The sequence below is a fragment of the Tursiops truncatus genome, chromosome 4, assembly GCF_011762595.2.
Source record: "Tursiops truncatus isolate mTurTru1 chromosome 4, mTurTru1.mat.Y, whole genome shotgun sequence".
Lineage (NCBI taxonomy): Eukaryota > Metazoa > Chordata > Mammalia > Artiodactyla > Delphinidae > Tursiops > Tursiops truncatus.
In genome coordinates this window covers 25,274,874-25,302,740 of record NC_047037.1, presented here as the reverse complement: position 1 = coordinate 25,302,740, position 27,867 = coordinate 25,274,874, and the positions used below count along the sequence as shown (strand labels likewise).

Here is a 27,867-nt window from a genome sequence, read left to right as displayed (position 1 = left end):
CAGGCTTATTTTATAAATTTAAATGGTTGAAAAATGTTATAAAAATAAATGTCTACATTTTCACGTATCTTCTATACGCTTTTGGGTTACATTAGACAAATTAACCTTATAATGTCACATGCGACAAAAATTAACTCAAGATGGATCAAAGATCTAAATGTAAGAGCAAAGCCATAAAACTCTTAGAAGAAAATATAAGCGTTAAGTCTTTGTGATCTTGGATTTGACAATTTTTTTTTTAAATAAGATAGGACACCAAAAGCATAAGTAACACAAGAAGAAAAAAAAACCCAACAGATAAACATAATCAAAATTTAAAACTTCTGTGCTTCAAGTAGGTGAAAAAACAATCCATAGAATAGGAGAATATTTTTGCAAATCATGTATCAGATAAGGGTCTTGTATCTATAATCCATAAAGAATTCTTACAACTCAATAGAAAAAACAACAACAACAACCCAAAAGATCGGAATAGAGTTTTTCAAGGAACATATTTAGACTTCCTTTCAGCAAGAATGCCATCTTCTAGTAATTCACCAAAATGATCAACACAAAAGGGATGGAGGAGTACCCGCTATATGTTCTCTAGGCCTTTTAGAAAACATGGAGTTGTTCCTTTGGCTACAAATATGCCAATCTACAAGAAAGATGATATTGTAGACATCAAGGGAATGGGCACTGTTCAAAAGGGAACACCCCACAAATGCTACCAGAAGAGTCTACAATGTCACCCAGCTGCTGTTGGCACTGTTGTAAACAAACAAGTTAAAGGCAAGACTCCTGCAAAGAGATTATGAAGCAAATTAGGCACTCTAAGAGCTAAGATGGCTTCCTGAAATGTGTGAAGGAAAATGATCAGAAAAAGAAAAAAGCCAAAGAGAAAGGGACTTGGGTTCAATTGAAGCACCAGCCTGCTCCACCTAGAGATGCACACTTTGTGAGAACCAATGGAAAGGAGTCTGAGCTGCCAGAACCCAGTCCCTATGAATTCATGGCATGATAAAAAAAAAAAAAAAAAAAAAAAAAAAACAAAAGACCTCCGAACTGTAAAAATGTTTCTCTTAATTGAGTAGAAGTGTGTATCCCCTTCCCCAAAGAAATATTTAAAGCAAATTTCAATTGTGTCCTAATTCAGTGGGTGATGTCATTACTATTGAAATTTAGTGTTTTTTTCTTCCTGGAAGATGTGAGGTGGTTTATTATGCAATATATTTCATTGGTTAGAAACTGCCAGAAATTATTTATAAGATATTTATACTAGTAAAATAAAAAAAAAGACTTGGGACAGCTGCATGTAAATCAATAAAGTTAGAACACACCTTCACATCATGCACAAAAGAAATTCAAAATGGTTTAAAGACTTAAACATAAGACATGACACCATAAAACTCCTAGAAGAGAGCATAGGCAAAACATGCTCTGACATAAATCATACCAATGTTTCCTTAGGTCAGTCTCCCAAGGCAATAGAAATATAAACAAAATAAACAAATGGGATCAAACTTAGAAGGTTTTGCACAGCAAAGGAAACCACACACACACACAAAAAAACAAAAAGACAACCTACAGACTGGGAGAAAATATTTGCAAATGATGCAACAGACAAGGGATTAACTTCCAAAATAATACAAACAGCTCATACAACTCAACAACAAAAAAACAAACAACCCAATCAAAAAATGGGCATAAGATCTTAATAGACATTTCTCCAAAGAAGACATACAGATGGCCAGTAGCCCCAAGAAAAGATGTTCAACATCACTAATTATTAGAGAAATGCAAATCAAAACAATAATAAGGTACCCACCTCACACCAGTCAGAATGGCCATCACTGGGACTTCCCTGGTGGTCCAGTAGTAAAGAATCTGCCTTATAATGCAGGGCAAGCAGGTCCGATCCCTGGTCAGGGAACTAAGATCGCACATGCCACGGAGCAACTAAGCCCGTGTGCCACAACTACAGAGCCCACGCACCCTGGAACCTGCATGCCACAACTAGAGAAGAGAAAACTACAACTAGAGAGAAGTCTGCGCGCCAAAACGAAGAGCCCGCGCACCACAAGGAATGATCCCGCATGCCTCAGTGAAGATCCCATGTGCCACAACTAAGACCCAACACAGCCAAAAATAAATAAATTAAATAATAAATAAATAAATAAATCTTTAAAAAAGTTGGGCCATCATTAAAAAGTCTACAAATAGCAAATGCCAGAGAGGGTGTGGAGAAAAGAAAACCCTCATGCACTGTTGGTGGGAATGTAAGCTGGCGCAGCCACTATGGAGAACAGTATGGAGGTTCCTCAGAAAACTAAAAATAGAATTACCATATGATCCAGCAATCCCACTCCTGGGCATATACCCAGACAAAACTATAATTCAAAAAGATACATGCACCCCTATGTTCACAGCAGCACTATTCACAATAGCCAAAACATGGAAACAACCTAAATGTCCAGCAACAGATGAATGGATAAAGATGTGGTACATATATACAATGGAATACTACTCAGCCACAAAAAAGAATGAAATAATGCCACTTAGAGCAACATGGATGTAACTAGAGATTATCATACTAAGTGAAGCAAATCAGAAAGAGAAAAACAGATACCACATGGTATCACTTGTATGTGGAATCTGAAATATGGCACAAATGAATCTATGTACAAAACAGAAACAGACTCACAGATATAGAGAACAGAGTTGCCAAGGGGGAGGGGGTGGGAGAGGGACGGAGTGGGAGTTTGGGATTAGCAGATGTAAACTATTATATACAGGATGGATAAACAACAAGGTCCTACTGTATAGCACAGGGAACTATATTCAATATTCTGTGATAAACCATAATGGAAAAGAATGTAAAAAAGAGAATGTCTATACGTGTATAACTGAGTCACTCTGCTGTACAGCAGAGATCAGCACAACATTATAAATCAGCTATACTTCAATAAAAAGAAAACAAGATATGAAAAGGTGCTCAACATCACTAACCATTAGGGAAATGCAAATCAAAACCAAAATGAGGGGCTTCCCTGGTGGCACAGTAGTTGAGAGTCCGCCTGCTGATGCAGGGGTCCCGGGTTCGTGCCCGGTCTGGGAAGATCCCACATGCCGCGGAGAGGCTGGGCCCGTGAGCCATGGCCGCTGAGACTGCGCGTCCGGAGCCTGTGCTCCACAACGGGAGAGGCCACAACAGTGAGAGGCTCGCGTACCGCAAAAAAAAAAAAAAAAAAAGATACAATTTCACATCTACAAGTATGGCTATAATAAAAAAAGATGGAGAATAAGTATTGGCAAGGATGTGGAGAAACTGCAACCTATTGCTGGTGGGAATGTAAAATGGTACAGCCACTCTAGAAACTGTCTGTTAGCACCTCCACTCCTAAGTATATAATCCAAGAGAAATGAGAACTTATATCCACGTAAAAACTTGTTCACAAATGTTCATAGCAGTAGTTATAATAGCCAAGAAGTAAAAACAACTCAAATGTCCATCATCAATGAACAAATATAGACAAAATGTGGTATATCCATACAATGTTATATAATTGGGCAATAAAAAGGAATGAAGTACTAATATATGCCACAACACGTAATTTTTATGTGTGTGGAGACAGTATGGTAGGGACAGTGGATCTGGAGGGTTGAGAAGGTTCCACTGGCCCAGGTGTTCCTTGGATAGTTTTCATTTCATTGCCCTCAGCACCTCCCCTGCCAATTCCTTCTTGTTTTTTAATACCTGTCAACTCTGACCCTGGGGCCTCTCCATGTCAGTGCAGGCGAGAGCAGCTTCCAAATCTGACTTCTCCCATGCATATTTTGGGATGTGGATTTCTCTACTTTCACTTGTCATCATTATAATCACACCAGCTTTCACCTTCAAGTCCTTGGAAAATCTACACCTCTATCATGTTTTACGGCAATTTAAGAGATTTATTTTTTATTATTTTTTTACACAAAAAATTTTATTACGATCTTAGGGGCTGGGGATTAAAAATGGGTGTTCAGCCCATCATCTCAAACTGGAAGCTCCCTATCTAAATCTTTTTTTTTTTTTTTTTTTGCGGTACGCGGGCCTCTCACTGTTGTGGCCTCTCCCGTTGCTGAGCACAGGCTCCGGACGCGCAGGCTCAGCGGCCATGGCTCACGGGCCCAGCCGCTCCGCGGCATGTGGGATCCTCCCGGACCGGGGCACGAACCCGTGTCCCCTGCATCGGCAGGCGGACTCTGAACCCCTGCGCCACCAGGGAAGCCCTCTAAACCTTAAATAAGTAGAGTTTACACATTTTCCTAAAACCTGAGCTCTCCGAAACACCAAGACCCTCTTTCCAAATAACACCAAAATTTGGCCACAGGATGTACACACTATCATCTCTATTAGTCCCTAAATCAAAAAAAAAAAAAGAACCAGTAGGAAGCATCCCTTGCCAAATAAAACCAAATTGAAAATTTTTTTGATATTTAAGAAAATAAAACTATTAATACAGCACAGTTTGAAAAGCATGCTGTATTTTATTTCATTTGAAGTATTCATAATTTCATATTCATATGAAGTATTTAAAAGAATTACTCCCAAGGAATAAAAAGTATTTATTTTTCCAGGCACTTAACTAGAATCCACAATCTGTCTTTTTATATTTTCCCATAATAATTTATATTTATTTACAAAAGTAATATAAAACTCAAATTTGTAGTATAACAGTATACTCCAGGTATAAGTTATAATAAATGTATTCCATTTACATAAGAAATTATATAAAATATACAATAAAAACCTCATTTCCCATTCAAATAAGTTAACTAGAATGTTTAAATCAGCAAAATAATTTAGTAATTTAGTAAAATAATTTAGGAAAAAAACCCCAAACCCCACTTTCCTGTACATATGTGTTCACTGTGTGTGTGTTGGGGGGGTTGTTGAATGGGAAATAATTGTTGATCACTTACAGATCTTCACTCTCTCCCCACCCTGGGTTATGTCATCCAGGCCTGTGACGAATTACAAGCTGATGATACTACTTATACACTAATGATATGATCACTTAGATAACTAATAAACTTATCAAACTTCATATGTCCAAAACAAAACTCAATTCCTCCCCAAACCTACTCCTAAGTACAGTAAGTCTAAATGGCATCAACATTCACCCAGCTCTCACTGCAAAAAAACAGAAGCCATCTTTTATTTCTCTCTTCCCTTCATCTAATCTATCAATAAATCCTGTTGATTCTATTTCCAAAATTTATCCATTTTTTTCTTCCATCTCCACTGACAGGCCAGTGCGCCCTGCAACAGCCTTCTAACTGATTTTCCTGCTTCTGTTCTTGTCTTCTCAGAGTCCATTTCCCCCTCAGCAGTCAGTGTAAATTAGATCATGTCACTTCCCTACTTAAAACCCTGTTTAGAATAAAAACCAGATTCTCTACCATGACCTACAAGGCTTTTCATGTTCTGACTCTTGCCTACCTCTCCATCCCCATCCCGATCCCGCATCACTCTTTGACTTTCTCACTCTCTCCAAGCCACTGTGCTTCCCCAAATACAACAACCTCGTTCCTCACTTAGAATCTCTGCATTTGCCATTCCTTCTGCCTAGAACCCCTGGCTCCCTGAGGGTATTTACATGCCTGTCTTCCTTGCATTCAAATGTCACCCCCTTAGAAAGGCCTTTCTAAGGTAGCCACCATCCTTCCAATACTCTACAAATCGTCCTTCTTAGTTTTCTACATACCACCTATCACAATCTAAAATTATCTTATTTTGTTTATTGCTCCCCCATCCCAAATATAAGCTCTTTAACTGGCAGAGACTTATCTATCTTGTTTATTATTCTTGCCAATGCCTAGAATATACCAACATTTATCACATCAAAATATTTGTTGGCGCAGTGGTTAAGAATCTGCCTGCCAATGCCGGGGACACAGGTTCGAGCCCTGGTCCGGGAAAATTCCACATGCCGCGGAGCAAGTAAGCCTGTGCGCCACAACTACTCAGCCTGTGCTCTAGAGCCTGTGAGCCACTACTACTGAGCCTGTGTGCCACAACTACTGAAGCCTGCGTGCCTAGAGCCCGTGCTCCGCAACAAGAGAAGCCACCGCAATGAGAAGCCTGCACACTGCAACGAAGAGTAGCCCCCGCTAGCCACAACTAGAGAAAGCCTGCACGTGGCAACAAAGACCCAACACAGCCAAAACTAAATAAATAAATAAAGTAATTTAAAAACAATTGTTGAACAAACAACTTCATAAACATCACTGAAGCAGTACAGATATTATATTGATTTTTATTAGCTTATTATAGTTTAAATTATATTATTATAAATTATTAGTTTATTCTAAATAAAAGGGTTTTAACTGTATTCCAACAGAATTTTTAAAAAAAGGTCTTAAGATTACATGAGCACAAAGGAACAGTGAAACACCACTGTGCTAAATCTTAGTCATTTAAGACAGGAATACAGTAAAACATATGCCAGCTATTGCCATTGCCCATCACACATCCAGGACCTTCTTTCCACCCAAGAGATCCCAAATAGGTCCCCCTTCCCTATTTGGAAGAGATGCATTTAGAAGACACCACCATATTCTGTCCAAAGGGAGAAAAAGAAAGCTAGCAAACATCTTTCAGGATCAAAACCTCCGGCAAGACCAGAAACGGGGCTTTCGCAGCTCCTTCCACAAGCTCTTTGCAAACAAGTCCAGTGGATCAGAACACAGGGGAAAAAACCAATGAGAATACTTCAATGGATCTTTAACCAACAAAAAATTTCTTCAGAAACTGACTTGCTCTCGCAAATGAACCTGACGAAGGAATAGCTGTGTAAAACATACTTAAGGTTGTACTGTCAAGTGTAAGATGAGGATAAAAAGGTGGTATTTATCTATGTGGGACTATGTGTGTGTGTGTTTTCTCTCTCTCTCTCTCTCTTTCACTCTCTCTCACTCCATATCCCTGAGGAACAGTAATACAAATAATTACATATGATACTAAATCAACATATAAGACATTAAAGAGATGAAGAAGATTACTTTGGGTTGAGAGCTGGCTTTTTGAAGCTCAGCACTTGGGGAAAGGGAACCGAAGACTTTTCGCAGCATTACAGAAAAACACATAAATTTGGAGGAAAATAACATTTGTAAGGTCAACAACAACAAAAGAAAACCACACGTAGTAATTTTTGTGGCTTGATTAGGGAGAGGGAACAGGATTCATTATAGAAAAATTATATTAAAGAATAGAAAGAGAATAATAAAAAGCACTAGGAAAAAAGGCCACTGAACCAAATGTAGAAGGGGAAAGTCGAATCAGTGGCTATACCAAAGAATTTAATCTGGTACTTTTATATGTGCTCTTTAGAGTTTTCTCTCTTATAAAGAATAAAAAGAACCTTGTTTTTTATATTATTTGCAATACATAGGTGCCACCAATCATAACTAATGAATAGTTCCATTTTAAGGCCTTAAATAGTGCTAAATATATGGTTAAAAAAACTTGTGCTGGGCTTCCCTGGTGGCACAGTGGTTGAGAGTCCGCCTGCCAATGCAGGGGACACGGGTTCGTGCCCCGGTCCGGGAAGATCCCACATGCCGCAGAGCGGCTGGACCCGTGAGCCATGGCCGCTGAGCCTGCGCGTCCGGAGCCTGTGCTCCGCAATGGGAGAAGCCACAGCAGTGAGAGGCCCGCGTACCTCAAAAAAAAAAAAAAAAAAAAAAATGTGTGCTGCTGCCCTTTCCAAGGATATACATGAAGAAAAACCAGTATGAGCCATAATTTCCATTAGAGAGAAAAGACCATCTCGCCATGTATGTCTATATGATATAGCAGTTCCTCAGACATGATCTTATCTGTTCAAAACAGTTAAGATGTGAGAAGTAAACTACAAAGGCCACCAAGGAACTAAAGCAGAGCTAGTGTCAATGCAAGAAAACACACATTCTTTTATACAGCCCCAAGGTCCTCACTCAGAACCTATTCACTTTTATTTTAGACTGAATTCTAACACATCTGGCCAAGTAGTTTCTCAGTGCACAGCAAATCAGAGAAAGCAACTAGGAACTGGAGAAACAGAAAACTGTTGTATTGAAAGCAGACGACCTAACAGGAGAAAAGAGATGAAAACACAATTGACAAAAGCAATTCCAAAATCTCAGAATCAAAAGTAAATTTTAAAAAGCACTGATGACAAGGTTTTATCTAAAATAGTAACTATCTTACAGAACTCAACAGCCTCTGAGATTACGTGTCTTGTTTTAACATAGTGTGACACTAATACGATATTCAGTAGAGTGGCTTTTGTGGAACACTGAACTTAAGTTCAAATAACGACCCTAAAGTGACAGTTTTCAATCTTGGAGTTTCTGACTTAGTAGGCAATTACAGTTTATTCAACAGACCACAGGTGATTCTGATGCACACCAAGAACTGAGAACCACTGTCCTAATAGTCTAAGGAAAGGTTATATTACATTGGATGTCTTATTTAAGAAAAAGGTGAGATGTAATGTAGAACATGATAGAGTAACGCTGATGTATGTTATATATGAAAGTTATTAAGAGTAAATCCTAAGAGTTCTCATCACAGGAAAAACATTTTTATTTTTTATTTCTTTAATTTTATACCTATATGAGATGGCAGATGTTCACTAAACTTACTGTGATAGTCGCTTCATGATGTATGTAAATCATGCTGTATACCTTAAACTTACACAGTGCTGTGTGTCAATTATATCTCAATAAGGCTGGAAGGAAAAAAACGAAGTGAGAATTTACTATGACCTTTAAATGTGTTCAACGAAACTTGTTTTTAAAATGTTTGTGTATTTGGGGGTAATAGGGAGTATTCACTTTGGCAAAACACTTCAACTCCCAAAAGGAGGGAGGGGGCTAAATGGCATACTGCCAACAGACAGTCTACTCACAGAATAGTATCTTTTGAAACCACACAAATACAATAAATTTATGTAATGACGAATGAAGCAGAATACTCCATGTGGAATGAAATAACGGTAGAAACTCAACAAAGTTAAAGTTATACGAAGAAAAACATCTCATTAGAGTCTGGGCACCAAACCCCTCTCTATGCAGTAGCACCTCCTAAACAAGATAGTTAAACTTATACTCACCTTTCTGAAAAATCAGAGTCTATAAATTCTCTAGCCCGTTTTCTATCACTGAAAAGAAAAAAAGATACCATAAAAAGAACATGCATAAAGAACTTTACTTCATGAATAATTTATTGTAACTTGTCTAATTCCACATTGAAAATATCCAAACACAAAAGTAACAAATATAAAAGATACGTACATGAAATAAAAACTTAAATTTTATCACTGGACAAAGACATCGCAACATGATAGCCACAGTTTGAAATGAACTCAATGAATCTTTAGGGAGGAAAATGCTGCAGGTTTATAGAGGAGAAGGCATAGAAAAGTTTTATTTGCTCTGGGAGAAATGACTATAAAAACATTAGATAATCAGACTGCCCCCAGCATACAGCACAGCTGGTGCTGAAAAGAGCCAAACTCTGGTCACCTCCAAAGTCGGCCAACGCTACTGGCACAGGCTTGGCTTTCATTAAATTCTCTCTCAAGGCTATGAAAAAATCCAAGATTTTTAGATCTTAGATCTACATGAGAAATGTTGTTAACGACTGAATAAAGGCAAAGGAATTACAGGTGACTCTGTCACTTCATCTTATTCGATAATGGAAAAGACATTATGTATACACATGAGACTCTTCTGTCTCTGTCTGTGTGTATGGCTTACAGCACTTTGCCAGGATTGTTATTTCGTTCATTTCTTTAATATCCTTGAAGCAAGGAGATTCTTACTCAACCAAGATTTACTGTTTGCTAGAACTCACAACTGTAAGTCAATGATAGAACCACCAGTGTGGCATGCCACCTTGGAAATAACTTCTAAAGTGACAAACTAAAACGGAATCATTTATTTTACTACTTCTTTTCTTTTATGGAAGGATGAGATGGTGAAATGATAAGGAGTGGAGAAAGGTTGAATAAAGGTATTTTACAGGTAAAGAAACATAGAGATTTGATACTAAAAGTGGCAAATGAGTAACAAAGAAGGGATACTGATTTAATTGCCCAGTGTTTAAAGGAACGAAGATAAAACTCAATGAAAGTTTTAATATATTTGGGTTCTTTTTCCTAGTTCCTTTTCTGGTTTTAAAGGAAATAAACATGCTGGTTTTAAGGGGAAATTCTGAGTACACACACATGTATATATAAAACTCCTTTCTAATGTTTGTTAAAACAATATAAAATGCAGTTTTTACATCTCCAAAGTGGCTAAATGTCACAATCATAAAAAGTAGTCTTCTTTCAGAGTTGAAGAAAGAAGATTCAGTTACAAGTTATTGTTCTATTTTTCTGTTTAAAAATGGTTGCTCCAGGGATTTCCCTGGTGGTCCAGTGGTTAGGTCTCCACGCTTCCACTGCAGGGGGCACAGGTTCAATCCCTGGTTGGGGAAGTAAGATCCTGCATGCTGTGGTGGTGCAGCCTAATTAATTAATTAATAAAATAAAATAAAATTTAAAATGGTTGCTCCAGAGCTGATTTATATCTAGGATATAAAGTGAAATAAAATAGGTGATCTTAAAGGAAACATATTAGTTTTTAAGAACATAAAACAAGAACAGAAGACAAGATAGTGAGAAAAAAAGATCAGAACTTAAAAAAAAAAGTTTTTAAGAATGGTAATTTGCAGTACCACTCTTACCCAGGGACCCAGCCAGTAGCTTCTGCTATGTGTGTCTGAGTAACCATTGCTGGTGCAGGGGTATATGGACTCCCAATCAGAACACTTCCTGAACTGGTTAGTCTCTGTGGTGTACTTATAATCTGTAAAGTCAGGACAAAGAAAAAAATATTCTTAGTTATTAAGGAAAACCTACAGGCAGAAAATAATGCTGAATGCTAACCTATACACAAGGAGTAAACCTTACTGTCTAAAATGTACTTAATATCAATCATCTAAATATAAGCAATACCTCTGATACATTTATATTCTAAGATCTTAAAGCACAAGTATCCTGAATACTGATATGAAGTCACAATGTAGATTTCAGCAAGTGAACAGCAATTGGGAGGGATTAAGTTGGCAACTGACAACATTTTAAAAACAGAAAAATGAAAAGCTTTCTTTGAAATTATGGAAACTAATTTCAGTTGAACTCTATTTACTAGAACTGGGGTAACAGCAAATTAATTCTTCACAGTCCACAACATATACAAAGACATAATACAATTTGGATTCTTATACAGATATAATTTTACCTGTTTTTTTCAAGAGCATTTCCTCATGTCATTAAATATTCTTCGAAGACATTTTAAAGACCATCAAACACTCTGTCATGTGGATTAATTATCCCCTATTATTAGATTTTTATGAATATTCAAATATTAAATATTATAAATAATGCTGTGATAAACATTTCTGTAAAATGATATTGGCTTTAATTTCTATTTCCTATGGATAGACTCCAGAAAGAGAATTAATGGAACTAAGGATATGGACTTTTTCAAAAAAATTTTTTTATTTTGGGGATTTCCCTGGTGGCGCAGTGGTTAAGAATCTGCCTGCCAATGCAGGGGACATGGGTTCGAGCCCTAGTCCAGGAAGATCCCACACACCACGGAGCAACTAAGCCCGTGTGCCACAGCTACTGACCCTGCGCTCTAGAGCCCGTGCTCTGCAACAAGAGAAGCCACGGCAATGAGAAGCACGCACACTGCAACGGAGAGTAGCCCCAGCTTGCCGCAAGTAGAGAAAGCCCGTGCATAGCAATGAAGACCCAACACAGCCAAAAATAAATATTTATTTTATTGTTTTTATATATTTTTTGTTTTCTATTTTATTGATTTTCACTTTTTTATTATTTGTTTATTTGGGGTTTAATTTGCTCTTTTTTAAAAAATTAATTTATTTTTGGCTGCGTTGGGTCTTCACTGCTGCGCATGGGCTTTCTCTAGTCGCGGTGAGTGGGGGCTACTCTTCCTTGTTGTGCACAGGCTTCTCTTGTTGTGGAACACGGGCTCTAGGCACACGGGCTTCAATAGTTGTGGTGCGCGGGCTCTGGAGCGCAGGCTCAGTAGTTGTGGTGCATGGGCTTAGCTGCTCCATGGCATGTGGGATCGTCCCGGACCAGGGATGGAACCTGTGTCCCCTGCATTGGCAGGCAGATTCTTGACCACTGCACCACCAGGGAAGTCCAAAGATATGGACTTGTAAAAAATGTTTCTTGATCTGTGTTGCCAAATTGCTTTCCAGGTCTTATAGTTTTCATTGGTGAAAATAATTTGGCACCCTAGTAATATCTTTAAGTATTTTCATAAATAAATAAGTAAATAAATAAATAAATAGAATAAAGGCATGCTCCAGGGAATGGGGGTATTAATGGGGCTAGGGAGATGTTACTACATACAAATGCTTAGGAAATGCTTTTAATATGTTAATTCTATAGTTCAAAAAAAACAAAACACAACAAATACTGACAGATGTCTGGAGAATTCTGATTCTCCTAATATGCCAAGGATTATTAAAGAGGGCATTCAGAAGTCTGCCTCATGAGAAAATATGAACACTAGACAAGGTGTTTGTACCTCCTAGCCCTGCACATATTCCACACCACCTCCTCACTTCCATTTCAATGCACGATCTTTAAAGGTAGAGAGTGTCTGCGGGGCCTACCATAGTGCTAGGGGACTCTCATAGGAAAGAATCAATAAATATTTATTGAACTGAGACAGAAGACCCAGCTTTTAAAGTGATGGAAAAGAGTAGCTTCTTTGTTCATTGATATGCTAGAAAGGATTATATAAAATCCTGTAAGAGGGCTTCCCTGGTGGCGCAGTGGTTGAGAGTCCACCTGCCGATGCAGGGGACACGGGTTCGTGCCCTGGTCCAGGAAGATCCCACATGCCGCAGAGCGGCTAGGCCCATAAGCCATGGCCGCTGAGCCAGCATGTCCGGAGCCTGTGCTCCGCAACGAGAGAGGCCACGACAGTGAGAGGCCCACATAACGCAAAAAAAAAAAAAAAAAAAAAAAAAAAAAAAAAAAAATCCTGTAAGAAAAGGGCATAGTTCTCACCAATCACAGCACCACACACTCAGATGTTCTCTTTCATGCTGACCCTGAGTGTGAGAGCTTGAGAGGGAAATTTTGAGCGTTTGATCAGTCTCTGGTCTACTCTATTCCTAGAACAGGAGTCTCCAGAAAGCAACTTATCTAAGCATTCTGATTTACCCATGAAACAGACTGCATTACTTGTGCAGTATTATTACTAAGGAGTTTTTTATTCATCTGTTATTAGGACCCTACAGGCTTGGTTTTACCTGATTTAAAGGGCTTTGTAGGAAAAAAAGAAGACGAAGAAAGGAGGAAGGGAAATAGGACATAGAGAAAAGCTGGTTATCTTTATTGAGAATGACTTTGGAAATAAATTGTTATGTTCTACTCTATTTTTCTTCCTTAATGTCAGATTGTCAGCTGCTATTCTTTCCTGATCTGAGAGGGATGAGCAATACTCTGTTCCTTTCTCTTAGCACAGGGCCTGGGAAGTCCTCAACAAACGTTTCATGAACGAACGAACTGGTGGGATGCTCGACTTGAATTGGAACCACAAGTTAGAAATCCTTATGAGACGCAATGAGTTCTTAAACTAGGACAGTGACAGTGACTGAGCCTTAAGAAACAAAATCAAAGGGAAGTCAACGAACACAGGAAAATTAGTTCACATAGGTGATAAGTCACATATGCGCTATAAAACCGAACCTTAATTTTGAAATCCCAAACTAAAATAGTATTCAGTTAATCTGATAAGGAAAATGAACATTTATTTTAAATTTAAGTCTTCCTCACCGCCCCACAAAAAAACCAGACATCCTTAACTTAAATGTAATCATGTGGTTTCTCTGACAATAGATTACAGTTAGCCATAAATCAAATAGCAACTGAACCTCATTCTGAAGATTTTCTTATGTACTACTGCCATCTACAGTAAGAGAAGCCAAGAGAGAATCTATACTCTGAAGAGAAAGACTCTATATAACTATAAAGTGTTATATTAAAGGATTTCATTATTTGACAAAATTTTCATTTTCACTGTAAGAAACAAGCAATTTTTAACCATGTTAAAATAATCATGAGATTATCTTATATAAAAAACCAGATACCTTTTTTTTTTCTTTTTAAACTTTTTATTTTGTATTGGAATAAAGCTGATTAACAATGTTGTGATAGTTTCAGGTGCACAGCAAAGGGACTCAGGCATGCATATACATGTACCCATTCTCCCCTCCCATAAAACCAGATACCTTTAAGAAAAGAGCACGTATCCCAAAGTGAAACAGTTACTGCTAAACTAGCTTCTAGAAACACAGAAAACAACTTTTTCTTGAGGCCTTTTGAAATTTCTATCTACCATGAAGATTTGGCTTCCAAAGGGACATGTAAAATTTAAAGGGCAAGTAGAGAAAGACAACTGTAAGAAGGAAACAGGTGAGGTTTCATTTAAGAATTTTCTAACAAAAAATTTTTTTAAATCACGGATGAGAGATTGAATGTGAGGGAACAACATTCAAAAGAGACAAGCAAGAGGAGAGAGCGGCTCTCGCTGGGGTTCCACGATATATTAGGAAATCAAAAAGAAAACTCTGATTCCTGCCTAGGGACTAAAAACTACAAAAAGCACCTCAGAATTCGGAAGACAAATGAAGGTCTTGGGCTGGCCTGTTTCAAAGGAGAGGCCGAAATCTCTCTGTCTGACCTTTGCTTTGCTGATTCTGAGGTTTGCAGTAATTGGGTACGTCCTATACAGGACTACTTATCACTGTCAGAACTGAAGTGTGTAAAGGCTTACATGTACATTAGTTTAAACTGACAATGGGAAGAACAATTATGTTTCTAAAAGAGGAATTCAAATTTGAGCCATAGCAGCATCACTGAAATACCAAGAGGAAACAGTCTTTCAAAATAGAAGAGTGCTGTATGAGTCAAAGTCAAGAAAGTTCACATCTGTTTGTTTAATTTTGATGTTTATATAATCACATCTCAAAATACCGACTTTCAAGTCAGGTGTATAATCTCATTTGCACCTCCTGTAGTGGCTGGTGAGGGGCAAATGCTTAGCAAACGTTTGAAAATATACCCTGAACTACCTTGAAATGCAGATATTCACCTGAGCTTAAGTTTCTAAGAGGCTTGGAGCTAGATTACATTCTTCTCATAGTTACAGTATTGTGCAACATCTTTAGCTCGGATTCTGCAGATGATTAACAGTCCTCAAGGGATCAAGAAAAATGTTGTGTCTAGAATGGCTTAAGATCTCAAAGACTTTCTGAAGCCATTCAGAATGTTAAAAGAGATTTCTGTCTAAATAATTGTGCATTTAACATAGTCCACAGTACCGTACATTACAAACAAAATTTATGCTTATTGCTTTATAGATAAGAAGATGTAAACACTGACAATGAAGAGTTACTGTTCAAATGTTTACATACTTTTGCTAATGGTGGGTGAGGCCATTTAAATTAGGTATAGTTTTTAGATCAGCTGCATGCAACTCTGTTTATAAATAAGGCTTTCTTAAAAGTGCTATATACTTTAAGCTCTAGCATAATTAATGGAATACCTTCAGAGAAGCAGTTAAATACTTTCCATTTTAATTCATTATTTCTACTGCTAAAGATTAAAATGAACTGGTGAGTTGTTTCTTCCTAAACGTCCTTTCATCAAAGAGTTTCAAATTAGTAGCTCCAAATATAGATTAACTGTTGGGTCATACTCAATTTATATGATATTCAATTTATACGAGATTACACGGTTTAGTGCAGTAAAGGCTATTTTACAAGAAAAAGGAGAACATAAAACATAACAGATTTCAAATCAATTTAGTCGAACAACTGAAAACAAGAGAAGTCTCATATAGGGAGCAAAAACCTTAATATTAACACATTCAGAATCCACAGATTCAAGTACGTGAAAATTGAACATTGAAGAGTATAACGACTTTCTTTTTCGTAAGACTAATCAGTTACATTCAGGTAAAAACAAAACTTTAAAAAATAAGTGACTGAGATAAGAAATTAACTGGAATATCTGACCAAGCATCTTTGGTACAACTCTCCTTTAAATAAGTCTTGCCTAAGCAAAGTTTCAAGTCCTAAGATATGATGATTTTCTTACCATTTGGGGTCCAACATTCACATTTATTGGTCCTAAGGTTTTTGGTAAAATCTTTGTTGGTGAGTTGGTGCTGGAAACTGGAAATGCAACAAATGAAACGTTACCTGAAATTATATCAAAACACTCGGTTAATGTTCTGCAATATCAAGGCCACCTTCTACCTATCTATGCATCCATGGTCCTAACCAGCTGTGCTTAAGTAATCTATAATTATCTTAATAAGGAAGTTAAGACCAAAGAGCCATACTGAAAAGCCAACCAACTATTGCTTTGTTGTAGTGAGAACAATTAATTCTGCAGAACAGCACACCTGTAAAATAAATAGTTCAGTCCGTCTGACAACTACCGGACATTGGTTTTTAGAGGAAAAGTTGGCTTTTTAGAGGAAAGTTGGTTTATCTGACAATTACTGGACATTAAGTTGGTTTTCTAGAGGAAAAAACATTTTGAGAGTTCATAATGCACATCATAGTTTATATCAGAGTTGAGAATTCCAGTTAGATCTTTATTAGAAATCACAGAACAAAAATAAATGCATGAAGTATAACATGAAATAAAATAAGTATCTTTAGAATTTCTTTACAGTATAACATTTTATACTAAAAGCTAACATGTTTTCAAAATGTTCAGTTGGCAGTGTTCTGAGATTTTTATCACAGTGGAGAAATAAATGATGCCACCTAGTTTCTGATGGTGGAAACTATGAGATCTGTATAGTGTTTTCAAGTGATTTCAACAATTTAAATTTCAAATTAAGGTAGCAAAATGCCTTCCCCCCAAATGAAAAGCCAACCAATAATTTTCTGAACTACCATGTCAACTACTTAACTTCTCTGGACAAACTTCAGTTTACCAATGTTCCTCTTAGAAGATAAGAGTGTAATCCAATATAACAAAGGAGATCACACAGGAAGTGCGTGAAAGAGGGTCAATATTGAAACTCTGGGGGAAAAACAACATTTAAGAGCAGGACCAGAAAGGCACCTCCTTCTCACTCTCCCTCCCCCTTCCTGAGCTCCCCCAAAGCTTGCCCAACTCCTGAATGCCCTTCTCTTATCTCCTAACTCTCAGTAGGTCTCCTGCAGTTAAGGAACTCGGGCCACCAGGCTCTTCTTCCTCAACCTGGGAACTTACCGGCACCCTCACATATTTTTACTTCTCTCTGAGTGGAAGATTCTCATATAAATTACTTCTTTCATGTCTGCTCTGCACTTCCTGTCTTCTCAGGGAACTCACGCATCAATTATTTACTCTGTCTTCTGAGTTTTCAACTGTACCACTGGCTCCTTCCCTCAGCTTCTCTCTCTGACCCTCTGCCTTGTATTATTTCCCCTCAAATTCTACATTTCAAAATCAAATTCTTTATCTTTCTCATGCCCACTCAGCAAGGCCCAGTAACCCAAATCTGCTTCTCCTTCTTGGTATAGATCATCTTGCACCCAGTGACCCGAACCAGAAACCATCAACCCCTCCTTATTCAACCAACTACCACATCCTACTTGTTACCTTCTTACCCTGGTTCCTTTATATTGCCGGTGCTTGTTTAATTTGGAACTTTATCAAATCCGCTTTGAAAACAGTTACTCTCTAATCCAGAGGTTCACAACCCTGGCTGCGCAATGGAATTATCTAGGAAGCCATAAAAAATGCCAGTGCCTGGGTCTTACCCCCAGAGCTTCTGATATAATTGAACTGGAGTCAACCTGGGCACCAGACTGTTAAAGTTCTCCAGATAGTTCCAAGGTGCAGCCAGAGCTGAGCCCCACTTCCCCGACTGGGTATCCAAACAGCTCTCCTACCCCTCTGCACATCTGTGACAAACCAGTCTTTCCACGGATGAAACTGTGCTGGACACTCCCCTATTGAAGGCCTTCAGAGATTCCATGACACTTCCTAAATGCCTCTCAGACTCCTCACATGACACACAAGCTCCTGTTTGGAGATCTCACCCCGCCTCCCTTCCCAGTTTCATCTTCAGCTACTCTGTCCACATGCACCCTAGGCTCCCATCAGATTAAATACTTTGCAGTTCCAGGAAGGCCCCAGATCAACCACTCCAGCTTTGATGCACACTCTTCCTTCTGCTGGGAAGTCTCTCTCTACTGGGACAAGGCCTACCTTCCGGCACTTCAAAATGGTACTCCTTACCATTTTCTGAGAAATCACCATGTTCCAGGGTCTGCTCTAGAGGCTTCCCACATATACATCATCTCATTAATGCTTAGGAGAACAGTGAGACATATATTATTGATGACTCCATTTTACACATGAAATTAACACGGAGCGAGGTTAAACAGTCTGTACAAGGTCCCACAGGCAGTAAGAGGCCATAGCTCCACCTCCGAAGCTTCTGCTGTCTGTGTCACCTCCCCCTTATTAGGCGTCTCCAGTCTCTAGGGTCTAGGTCTTGGATGCCCTTCTTCTGGCTTTTCATAAAACCTATTATTATCTACTTGTAATTCTACTATAAGTAGGCTATGTTGTCAGCTTCGTATCCCAGCACCTGGTTTAGTCCCTGGCCCCAAAGAGGTACAGGAAACAATAAAAACTGTTCGATTTGCACAGATTGGAGCTATTACCTTTCCTAATCTGGATGCCATGCTTCCTGTAATGTAGCCTAAATCGTATCTTTTGTTACTTTTTAACAGGTGAAATAAATTTAAACACCAGGTCCTTTGTTTATTGTTTTTAAACATGACTGACCAACTGGTATTAGCAAATAGCTTCCTTTCTCTGTAACTGTGCAACTGATCTTTTATACAACATGCCTCTACGTTATCAAATACGGTTTGATATTTATAACCCAAATACGGTTATTCACCTGTTTAAGAATTCACTTAACTGGAGAATACTAATTTATAATTCCAGAGGGAGGAACAGGTCTGTAATTGATAGACATGTGCCATAAACTCAGTCCTAGACAGGAGGGGAAACACCACCGATCCATGTGAGGAAGAACCCAGCCATGATAAAGTCTGGCTCTCAGATGGTTTTTTTTTTTGCAGTACGCGGGCCTCTCACTGTTGTGGCCTCTCCCGTTGCGGAGCACAGGCTCCGGACGCACAGGCTCAGTGGCCATGGCTCACGGGCCCAGCCGCTCTGCGGCATGTGGGATCTTCCCGGACCGGGGCACGAACCCGCGTCCCCTGCATCGGCAGGCGGACTCTCAACCACTGCGCCACCAGGGAAGCCCTCAAATGGTTTTTTAAAATGACCTTAAGGCTGCTGAATGTTTAAGATGAGATCATCTGTGATACACCATATTAGAAACAAAAGCCAAAAACTTACAAAAAACAGTGAAGCAAGAAACATACAAAAAAAAAAAAAGATAATTAAGGTTAGGGAATAACCCTAAATTGAAACTTAACAGTAAAGACAAACTAAGAATATAAAACTTAGGTCAAAAACAGAAACAAGAGGGACTTCCCTGGGTGGAACAGGGGTTAAGAATCCGCCTGCCAATGCAGGGGACACGGGTTCGAGCCCTGGTCTGGGGAGATCCCAAATGCCGCAGAGCAACTAAGTCCGTGTGCCACAGCTACTGAGCCTGCACTCTAGAGTGCTTCTCTCACAACAAGAGAAGCCACCGCAATGAGAAGCCCGCGCACTGCAACCGAAGAGTAGCCCCTGCTCGCCACAACTAGAGAAAGCCTGCACATAGCAACGAAGACCCAACGCAGCCATAAATCAATCAATAAATTAATTAATTATTTTTTAAAAAATTAAATAAAAAAAAAGAAAGGGCTTCCCTGGTGGTGCAGTAGTTAAGAATCCGCCTGCCAATGCAGGGGACACGGGTTCAAGCCCTGGTCCGGGAAGATCCCACATGCCACAGAGCAACTCAGCCCGTGCACCACAACTACTGAAGCCTGTGTGCTCTAGAGCCCGCGTGCTGCAACTGCTGAGCACGAGTATTGCCCGTGCTCTGCAACAAGAGAAGCCACCACGATGACAAGCCTGCGCACTGCAACGAAGAGTAGCCCCCGCTCGCCACAACTAGAGAAAGCCTGTGTGCAGCAACGAAGACCCAACGCAACCAAAAATAAATAAATAAATAAATTTAAATCTTAAAAAAAAATAGAAAAACCTCGTTAAAGCCAGATCTGTCATGGCAGTTAATATCAAAGAATTTAGATGGAACTTAATAAACCTAAAAAATTGATTCTAAAGTGTTTCTGGAAGAGTAAAGACAGAGAACAGCCAAGAAAATTTTGAAAAAAGGAATAATGGGGAAGAGAGGAACTGTAGCCTCGCAGATTTCAGAATTATTACATAGCTAAAGGGACTGAAATCATGTGACACTGGCTAAGATGCAGACAAAGAAATTGACAAAACAGAAGTTAAAGTCCAAAATTTACTTCATTTATACATGAAAATTTTATATATGGTAAATAGATTTTCAAATGAATGGAGAAAGGGTAGATTACTTAAGAAATGTTGTTGAGACAAGAAACTGTCCATTTGGATAAAAAAAATCTTAGATTTCTCATCTTTCACAAAAATAAATCCCAGAAAGACCAAATGCTTAAATATAAAAATTAAACATTCCAAGCATGTTACAGAATTCAGAAATCTTAAGTGAAAACAGACTGACAGATTTGACTACCTAAAAATAAATATTTTCTAAACAGCAAGAGACCCAATACACTTAAGACAAATCTCAGACTTGGTAAACAAATTTGCACAGGAAAAGACGCTTAATTTTAAAAATAAAAAATTCACACACACAAAAAGAAACTTTTTAATGTACCAGATTGGTAAAGATTAAGAAGTCTGATAATGTCCTGAGTTGGTAAAGATGTGGCAAAATGGGTGCATTTAAAAAATATTTAGGGAATTCCCTGGTGGTCCAGTGGTTAGGACTCCCTGCTTCCACTGCAGGGGGGGCACGGGTTCGATCCCTGGTCGGGGAACTAAGATCCCGCATGCCGTGCAGTGCGGCCAAAAATTTTAAAAATAAAAAAATAAAAGATAAAAAAAATATTTACTTGGCACCTACTGTATGCCAAGTACTAATGCTAAGTGCTACAGATACTCAGGGCAAGTGAACTGTCCACTGCAGTCAAGGGGCTAACACTATTGGAGAGCCTTTCTGGATGGCAGTCCGACAGTGTAATTAGAGAGGAGTTTGAGGATTGTGTGTTAGAGTATAAATTTTTAAGTAAGGGCTTTATAAGCAATTATACACATTTTAAAGGCTCTTTCTACCTCAACAAATAATCTTTCAACTGCCCTCTGCTGCCTAAGTGGCAAGGTGATCCCTGGCCTCTGCAACAACATCTCAGTTAATAATGGGTATACCCTCTGACCAGCAATTCCTCTGCGGGATGTGTATCCTAATAATCTGAGCAGATGAGAAGAGTTACACATGTCCTAGGATTGCAGCACTGTGGATAAAAGCAAAACCCTGGAAACAATTTAAATGTTTAAACATCTTTGGTACATGCGTATGATGGGATATTATAAAGTCCCTAAAAAAATTACAAGTATGTATTGCCATGGAAGAATGTTCCCATTATAAGACAGGATGATTAAATGGTATGATTCCATTTACCTTAAAAACTACATATACACATACGTTTACATACGCATAAAGAGTCTGGCAAGATAACAATAATAGAGGTTAGCTCTGGGTGAGTAGTATGGAGAAGTGTTTTACTTTGTTTTATACTTTATTACTAATAAAGTTTTATGAACATGCATGCACCTGTTTTATAATGGGAAAAGCTATTGCCATTCTGAAGGAAAAAAAAGACAGTGACAGAGAATCAGCCACAGCTGCTGAAACAAGGTGACGATCTATAAATGAAGTACCTGTGTTTTAGAATTAGCAAAAATGAAATCTGTTTTAGAAGCGGTTAAAGGGGCTCTGCTGGGATTTCAGTAATTGTAATATCCAGAAATAATAGCCACGTATTTAGACACAGTTTGCTTTCATCGAATCAACTAGGTTCAGCAGCAGAAATATAATTTTTTGGACTCAAAAGGACATTTAAATAGGTTATAAACATCCAGTCTCCTGAAATTTCAGCCACATTAGGAGTAAACCAAACCAAGTCTAAACAATTTTTCTTAAGTACCTGGCCTTAATTCATAGCTCCGTGGCAACAGGGTCCTGACTCTGTCCAAAAGCCAATGCCTGACACTGGATATATTTATTAAAAACAAAACTTTAAAGACCTGCCTGGATTTTGGTGCTGGCAGCTCCCTGAATTAACTAAAATGAGATCGATCACCTAGGAAAGGGGCTAAGAAAAGCTAACACTTACGCCAAACCCTGCGCAGGCACAAAATTTCGGCTCAAATTTTATTTCGATCTCTTGAGTAACTGGAATCCTTCTGTTTTCCATTAGAATTGTCCAGACACCAAAGACTTCTTTCACTCATAATCCTTTGGGGGGTTTCAGTTATAGTTAATCACCTTCAATATGTCCAATTAAAATGAAAAATTCAGTCAAATAATTGTGGTTTGTCTACATGAAGCCAACATAAATTATTTTTCACAGTACTGACCTGCTGGGGGAAAAATTATTTTTGGCCTGAATAAGCTTTGGGGAAGATCTTCACCCAAGCCTATATCACATTCTCCCAGAAGAACCTAATTAGTAACTTATTATAGGAAAGAATATGCTTATTTTATGGGTTTCTAAATACCTCAAATCAGAAGTAGTGTATATCCCATATATACAGGGTCCAAACTTCACAGGACAAGGTAAACTTACAGCCCTAAAGATAAGTTTAAAAAGTTTAAAAATGACCTACATTGGGCTTCCCTGGTGGTGCAGTGGTTAGGAATCCGCCCGTCAATGCAGGGGACACGGGTTCGAGCCCTGATCTGGGAAGATCCCACATGCTGCAGAGCAGCTAAGCCCGTGTGCCACAACTACTGAGCCTGCGCTCTAGAGCCCGCGAGCCACAACTACTGAGCCCGTGTGCCGCAACTACTGAGCCCACGTGCCACAACTACTGAGGCCCACGTGCCTAGAGCCTGTGCTGCACGGCAGGAGAAGCCACTGCATTAAGAAGCCTGCACACCACAACAAAGAGTGGCCCCCACTCACTGCAACTAGAGAAAGCCTGCGCACAGCAACAAAGACCCAACACAGCCAAAAATAAATAAATAAAATAAATTTATTTGAAAAAAAAATGACCTACATTGTGGTGGTGTATGTATGTATTTGTCAAACTGAGAACTCTAGGCTAAAAAGGGTTAATTCTACTATATACATGTAAAATATACATACCTTAATTTAAAAAATGGGAAAAAGTGACCTAGGCAATTTCATTATTTATTAGTAAGAAGCTAATTACAGATTATACAATCCTCTTGCTTTTCCTCTTCTGTTACCTTCTGCTATCTACTTTTAAAATTTATTTTATAAACAGGTAGTTCATGGATTTGTCTAAATTACATCCCTCCAGCTACCTTCTCTTTTGAAAACTTCCTGCATCATCACAATCTTTCCCCTTCTGCTGGGTCATTCTTACCAGCACATAAACATGCATTTTTTCTTTCATCTTAAAAACAAAACACAAAACAACTTTTATTAACCATACACAGCTCTCCAGCTACCAACTCTTTTCTGTTGCGCTCTACAGCAAAACTCATAAAATCTGTCAACATCTGCTGTGTCCACTTCTCCACTCTGTTTTCTTTAACCCACTCCCATTCCCGCCCCTCGGCTTCACTGAAACAGCTCTTGCCAAGATCACCTCCACGTTGCTAAATCCAATGGTCAATTCTCAGTTTTCAACTTAACCTTAACCTACCAGCCATATCTGATACTTTTTAAAAACACACCTTCTGGGTTTTTCTGGTGGCGCAGTCGTTGAGAGTCCGCCTGCCGATGCGAGGGACGCGGGTTCGTGCCCTGGTCCAGGAGGATCCCATGTGCCGCGGAGCGGCTGGGCCCGTGAGCCATGGCCGCTGAGCCTGCGTGTCCGGAGCCTGTGCTCCGCAGCAGGAGAGGCCACAGCGGTGAGAGGCCCGCGTACCGCAAAAAAAAAACAAACAAAAAAATAAACAAAAACACACCTTCTTTTCAAACACTCTCCACTTGGCATCCAAACCTCCGTTCTCTCTTGGTTCTCCTCCAAACCCACTGGTTTCTCCTTCTCAGTCTTGGTGGCTGGATCCTCCTCTCTAAAACCATTCGGGAGCCCCTTACATCGGTCCTCCGACTATTCTCTGTCAACTCTTCCTCACTAGGTGGTCTGACAGCTCCCATGTATATTTCTCCAGATTAAACCTCTCGCCCAAACTTCAGATTCATGTATCCAACTGTCATTTCAAATATCTCCATTTTGATGTTTAACAGGCATCTCAAACTTAACATTCTCAAAATATAATTCCTGACTGTTCCCCATCCCACCCAGAAACCTCCTTCTCCCATCTCTCTCTTCATCTCATTAAATGTCAACTCCATTCTTCAACTGTTTAGACCAAAAGAGATCACTGTTGACCTTCTCTTATAGCCTACATACAATCCATTAATAAATCCTATTGGTCCTATCTTTAAAAATGTATCCTGAATATAAAACAAACTAGTGGTTGCCAGTGGGGAGGAAGGAGAGGGACAATATAGGGGTGGGGGAGTGCGAGGCACAAATTATTGGGTGTAAGATAGGCTCAAGGGTGTATTGTACAACACAGGGAACATAGCTAATGTCTTGTAGTATCTGTTCATGGAAAGTAACCTTTAAAAATTGCATATTGGGGCTTCCCTGGTGGCGCAGTGGTTGAGAAGCTGCCTGCCAATGCAGGGGACACGGGTTCGAGCCCTGGTCTGGGAAGATCCCACATGCCACGGAGCAACTAGGCCCGTGAGCCACAACTACTGAGCCTGCACGTCTGGAGCTTGTGCTCCGCAACAAGAGAGGCCGCGACAGTGAGAGGTCCGCGCACTGCGATGAAGAGTAGCCCCCGCTCGCCGCAACTGGAGAAAGCCCTCGCACAGAAACGAAGACCCAACACAGTCAAAAATAAATAAATAAATTTATTTTTTTTTTTAAATTGTATATACTAAAAAAAAAAGGTAGATGGCCAATGTAAAAACAAAAACAAAAAACCAACCCCAAACAATCTATGTAGCAAGAGGTGGCTGTGTCAGAACATTGCTGGTTTACATTTATGATGGTGGTCCTTATTTTAAATTTTTACTTAGTTCTTTGCTATATGTCTGTATCCATATCCACAATAAAAATGATTTAATGTTTACAAAAAATAAAATAAAATGTTATCTGGAATATAACCACTTCTCATCCACTCCACTGCTACCACTATGATCCAAGTCACCATTTCTAGACTGAATTATTGCAATATCTTCCTGATTCATCCACCTGTCCTGCATTAGGCCCACCTCACCCCACAAAACTACTCCCAAGCCTTCCGATACAGTAGTCACTAGGTCAGAGGCTATAAAGCACGACTTTAGTAGTTAGTACAACTGAGGACCTAATTTCTAAACGTATTTAATTTTAACGAATTTAAATTTAAAAATTGAAGCAGTATAAAATATTTTCCCATTAAAAACAGCATTATTGTTTTGGTGGTACTACATTTCACCTCAATTGTTGAAAATTTAACATCTAAACAGAAGTGTGCTCTAAGTGTAAAATACAGATTTTCAAGGCTAAGTAATCAAAACCTAACTCTCTAAAAATTTGATTATACTGATTACATGTTCAATGATAATGTTTCGGATATTGGATTAAATAAAATCTATCATTCAAATTAATTTTACCTGTTTCTTTCTACCTTTTTAAATGTGGCTACTAGAAAATTATAAATTATGCGACTTCCATTATCCTACTGAACAGCACTGCTGTTCACAGCGGTCAGCGTGATCCTGCTTTGTGGAGTAATTCTCTTTCAGCTCTCCAGTGGGCTTTGCATCTCAGTCTGTGTGATGGTTTACAGAGCCCTGTGTCACCTGACCCCTCCTTTCTGACCTCATCAACTGTCAAATCTCTCCCTTCAATCCACTACATTCACCCAGGCCTCTTTGCGGTTCCTCAAACCATGACAAGCAAATTTCTACCTCGTGGCCTTTGTCCTTAAAAGTTTCCTCTGCCAGTAACTTTCTTCCCGCAGATAGCTACATGCCTTATTCCCCAGCTTCCTTGAAGACTGTGCTCAGCTGTCAGTGTATCAGAGATGCCTGATCACCCTACATCAGCACTTCTTCACTTACTATGACTTTCCGCCAGAGTACTTATCTGTATATGATGTACTGCAAATTTATATTTACTTGCTTACAATCATATAAGCACCCACTCTCAGAATGTTAAGTTCTATAAGAACAGGGGATTCGTTATCTTATTCACCGCTGTATCTCCAGCACCTAGCACAGTGCCTGGGACATAGCATAGTTCGACAAATATTTGTTGGATGGATGAATGAATGAATGAATGCACAAATACATGAATGTCTGCATGGAAGCATGTGATACAAATTCCGGAGACAGGAGTATACAGTTAAACTAAGTCTCCTCTCGTCCCCGACCACCACCTAACCATTCCCTTCCCTAGTGACAGCTACTGGTGCCAGTTCATATATAACCTTTCAGAAATACACTAGGCATATACAAACATATATGCAATACATATCCTTTTCTCCTTACACATATGGTTTGCATATCAGTTTGCATGTTGCTTTTTTACCACTTAACAATACTATACCTATTTTAGATGTCTTTCCATACTACGTACATACATATGTAATTTTGCTTCAATATTTACTTCATTAGCTATGTAATACTTCTTTTTATGGCTCTAGCAGCTTATCTGAGTCCCTTAATAATGGAAAGCTTTTAGTGTTACAAACATGATTAACAGTAAAATCTTTTATTACTACAAGTAATATTGCAATGACTACACATATGTCTTTACACACATTGGTTGTACCAACTGGCTGTAACAATTCACCCTGTTCAGAAATGTATGAAATGTATTCATTTCCACATATCCTTACCAACTCAGTGTGTTATCAAACTTTATTGTTGTCAATCTTTAGGTTAAAAATAGTATCTCACATTGATTTTATTTTGGTTTTATTATTATGAATAAGACTGACGTGTTTCGTTTAAAAGTCATCTAAATTTTCCTTCCTGAGAATTATGACCAACTTTCTATTGGCTATTGATGATTTGTTTTATTGGTTGACCCTCTTTAAATATCGAAGGAATAAGAGTATTCTTTGTTATACCTGCTGAAAGTATTTTTCCCAATTTGACATTTGTCTTTGGCTTTTATATATGATTTTCTTTCCACATTTTAAAAGAATGCTGTCCATCTCATAGTTCTTTCCTTTTATGACTTTAGTGCCATTAAAAAGGTCTGTGAGTCTGTTTAAATATAAAAATAAAGGAGGTTGGAGTAACTGCAAAGTTTATTTATTTATCTTCGCTTCCCACCCTGGAGCTGCACGTTATACATGGGTGTGCTATGTTTTACTCATCTTACAGGTTTGGTATTTCCAGTTGGATATGCTGTTCTTTGAATTTAATTATCATTCGTTACATATTAAAGTCTGTATTAAACATCCCCCATGTTTTCTTATAATCCTTCGATGCCTTCATTTTAAATTTTACATCCTTGACCATCTGGAATTTATTTGATGTGAGAAGCGAATGATCCAATTTATTTTTCCTAAATGGCTACT

At 38.7% G+C, this 27,867-nt stretch overlaps 1 protein-coding gene across 10 annotated transcripts in view; it reads right to left on the bottom strand.

The window, feature by feature from the left end:
* Positions 1-27,867, bottom strand: part of TFDP2 (transcription factor Dp-2) — a 171,148-nt gene that overhangs the window by 39,954 nt on the left and 103,327 nt on the right. For 5 of the 10 annotated variants that reach the window (XM_019934283.3, XM_019934284.3, XM_019934288.3 and 2 more), the window contains 3 exons: positions 16,206-16,309; positions 10,739-10,860; positions 9,120-9,167 (listed from right to left, as the gene is read on the bottom strand). In XM_019934283.3, the coding sequence (XP_019789842.1) occupies positions 9,120-9,167; positions 10,739-10,860; positions 16,206-16,309 (274 nt within the window). Of the gene's footprint in view, positions 1-9,119; positions 9,168-10,738; positions 10,861-16,205; positions 16,310-24,006; positions 24,154-27,867 lie in introns of all 10 variants that reach the window. The other 5 variants (XM_073803749.1, XM_073803746.1, XM_073803747.1 and 2 more) reach the window with 3 other exon arrangements.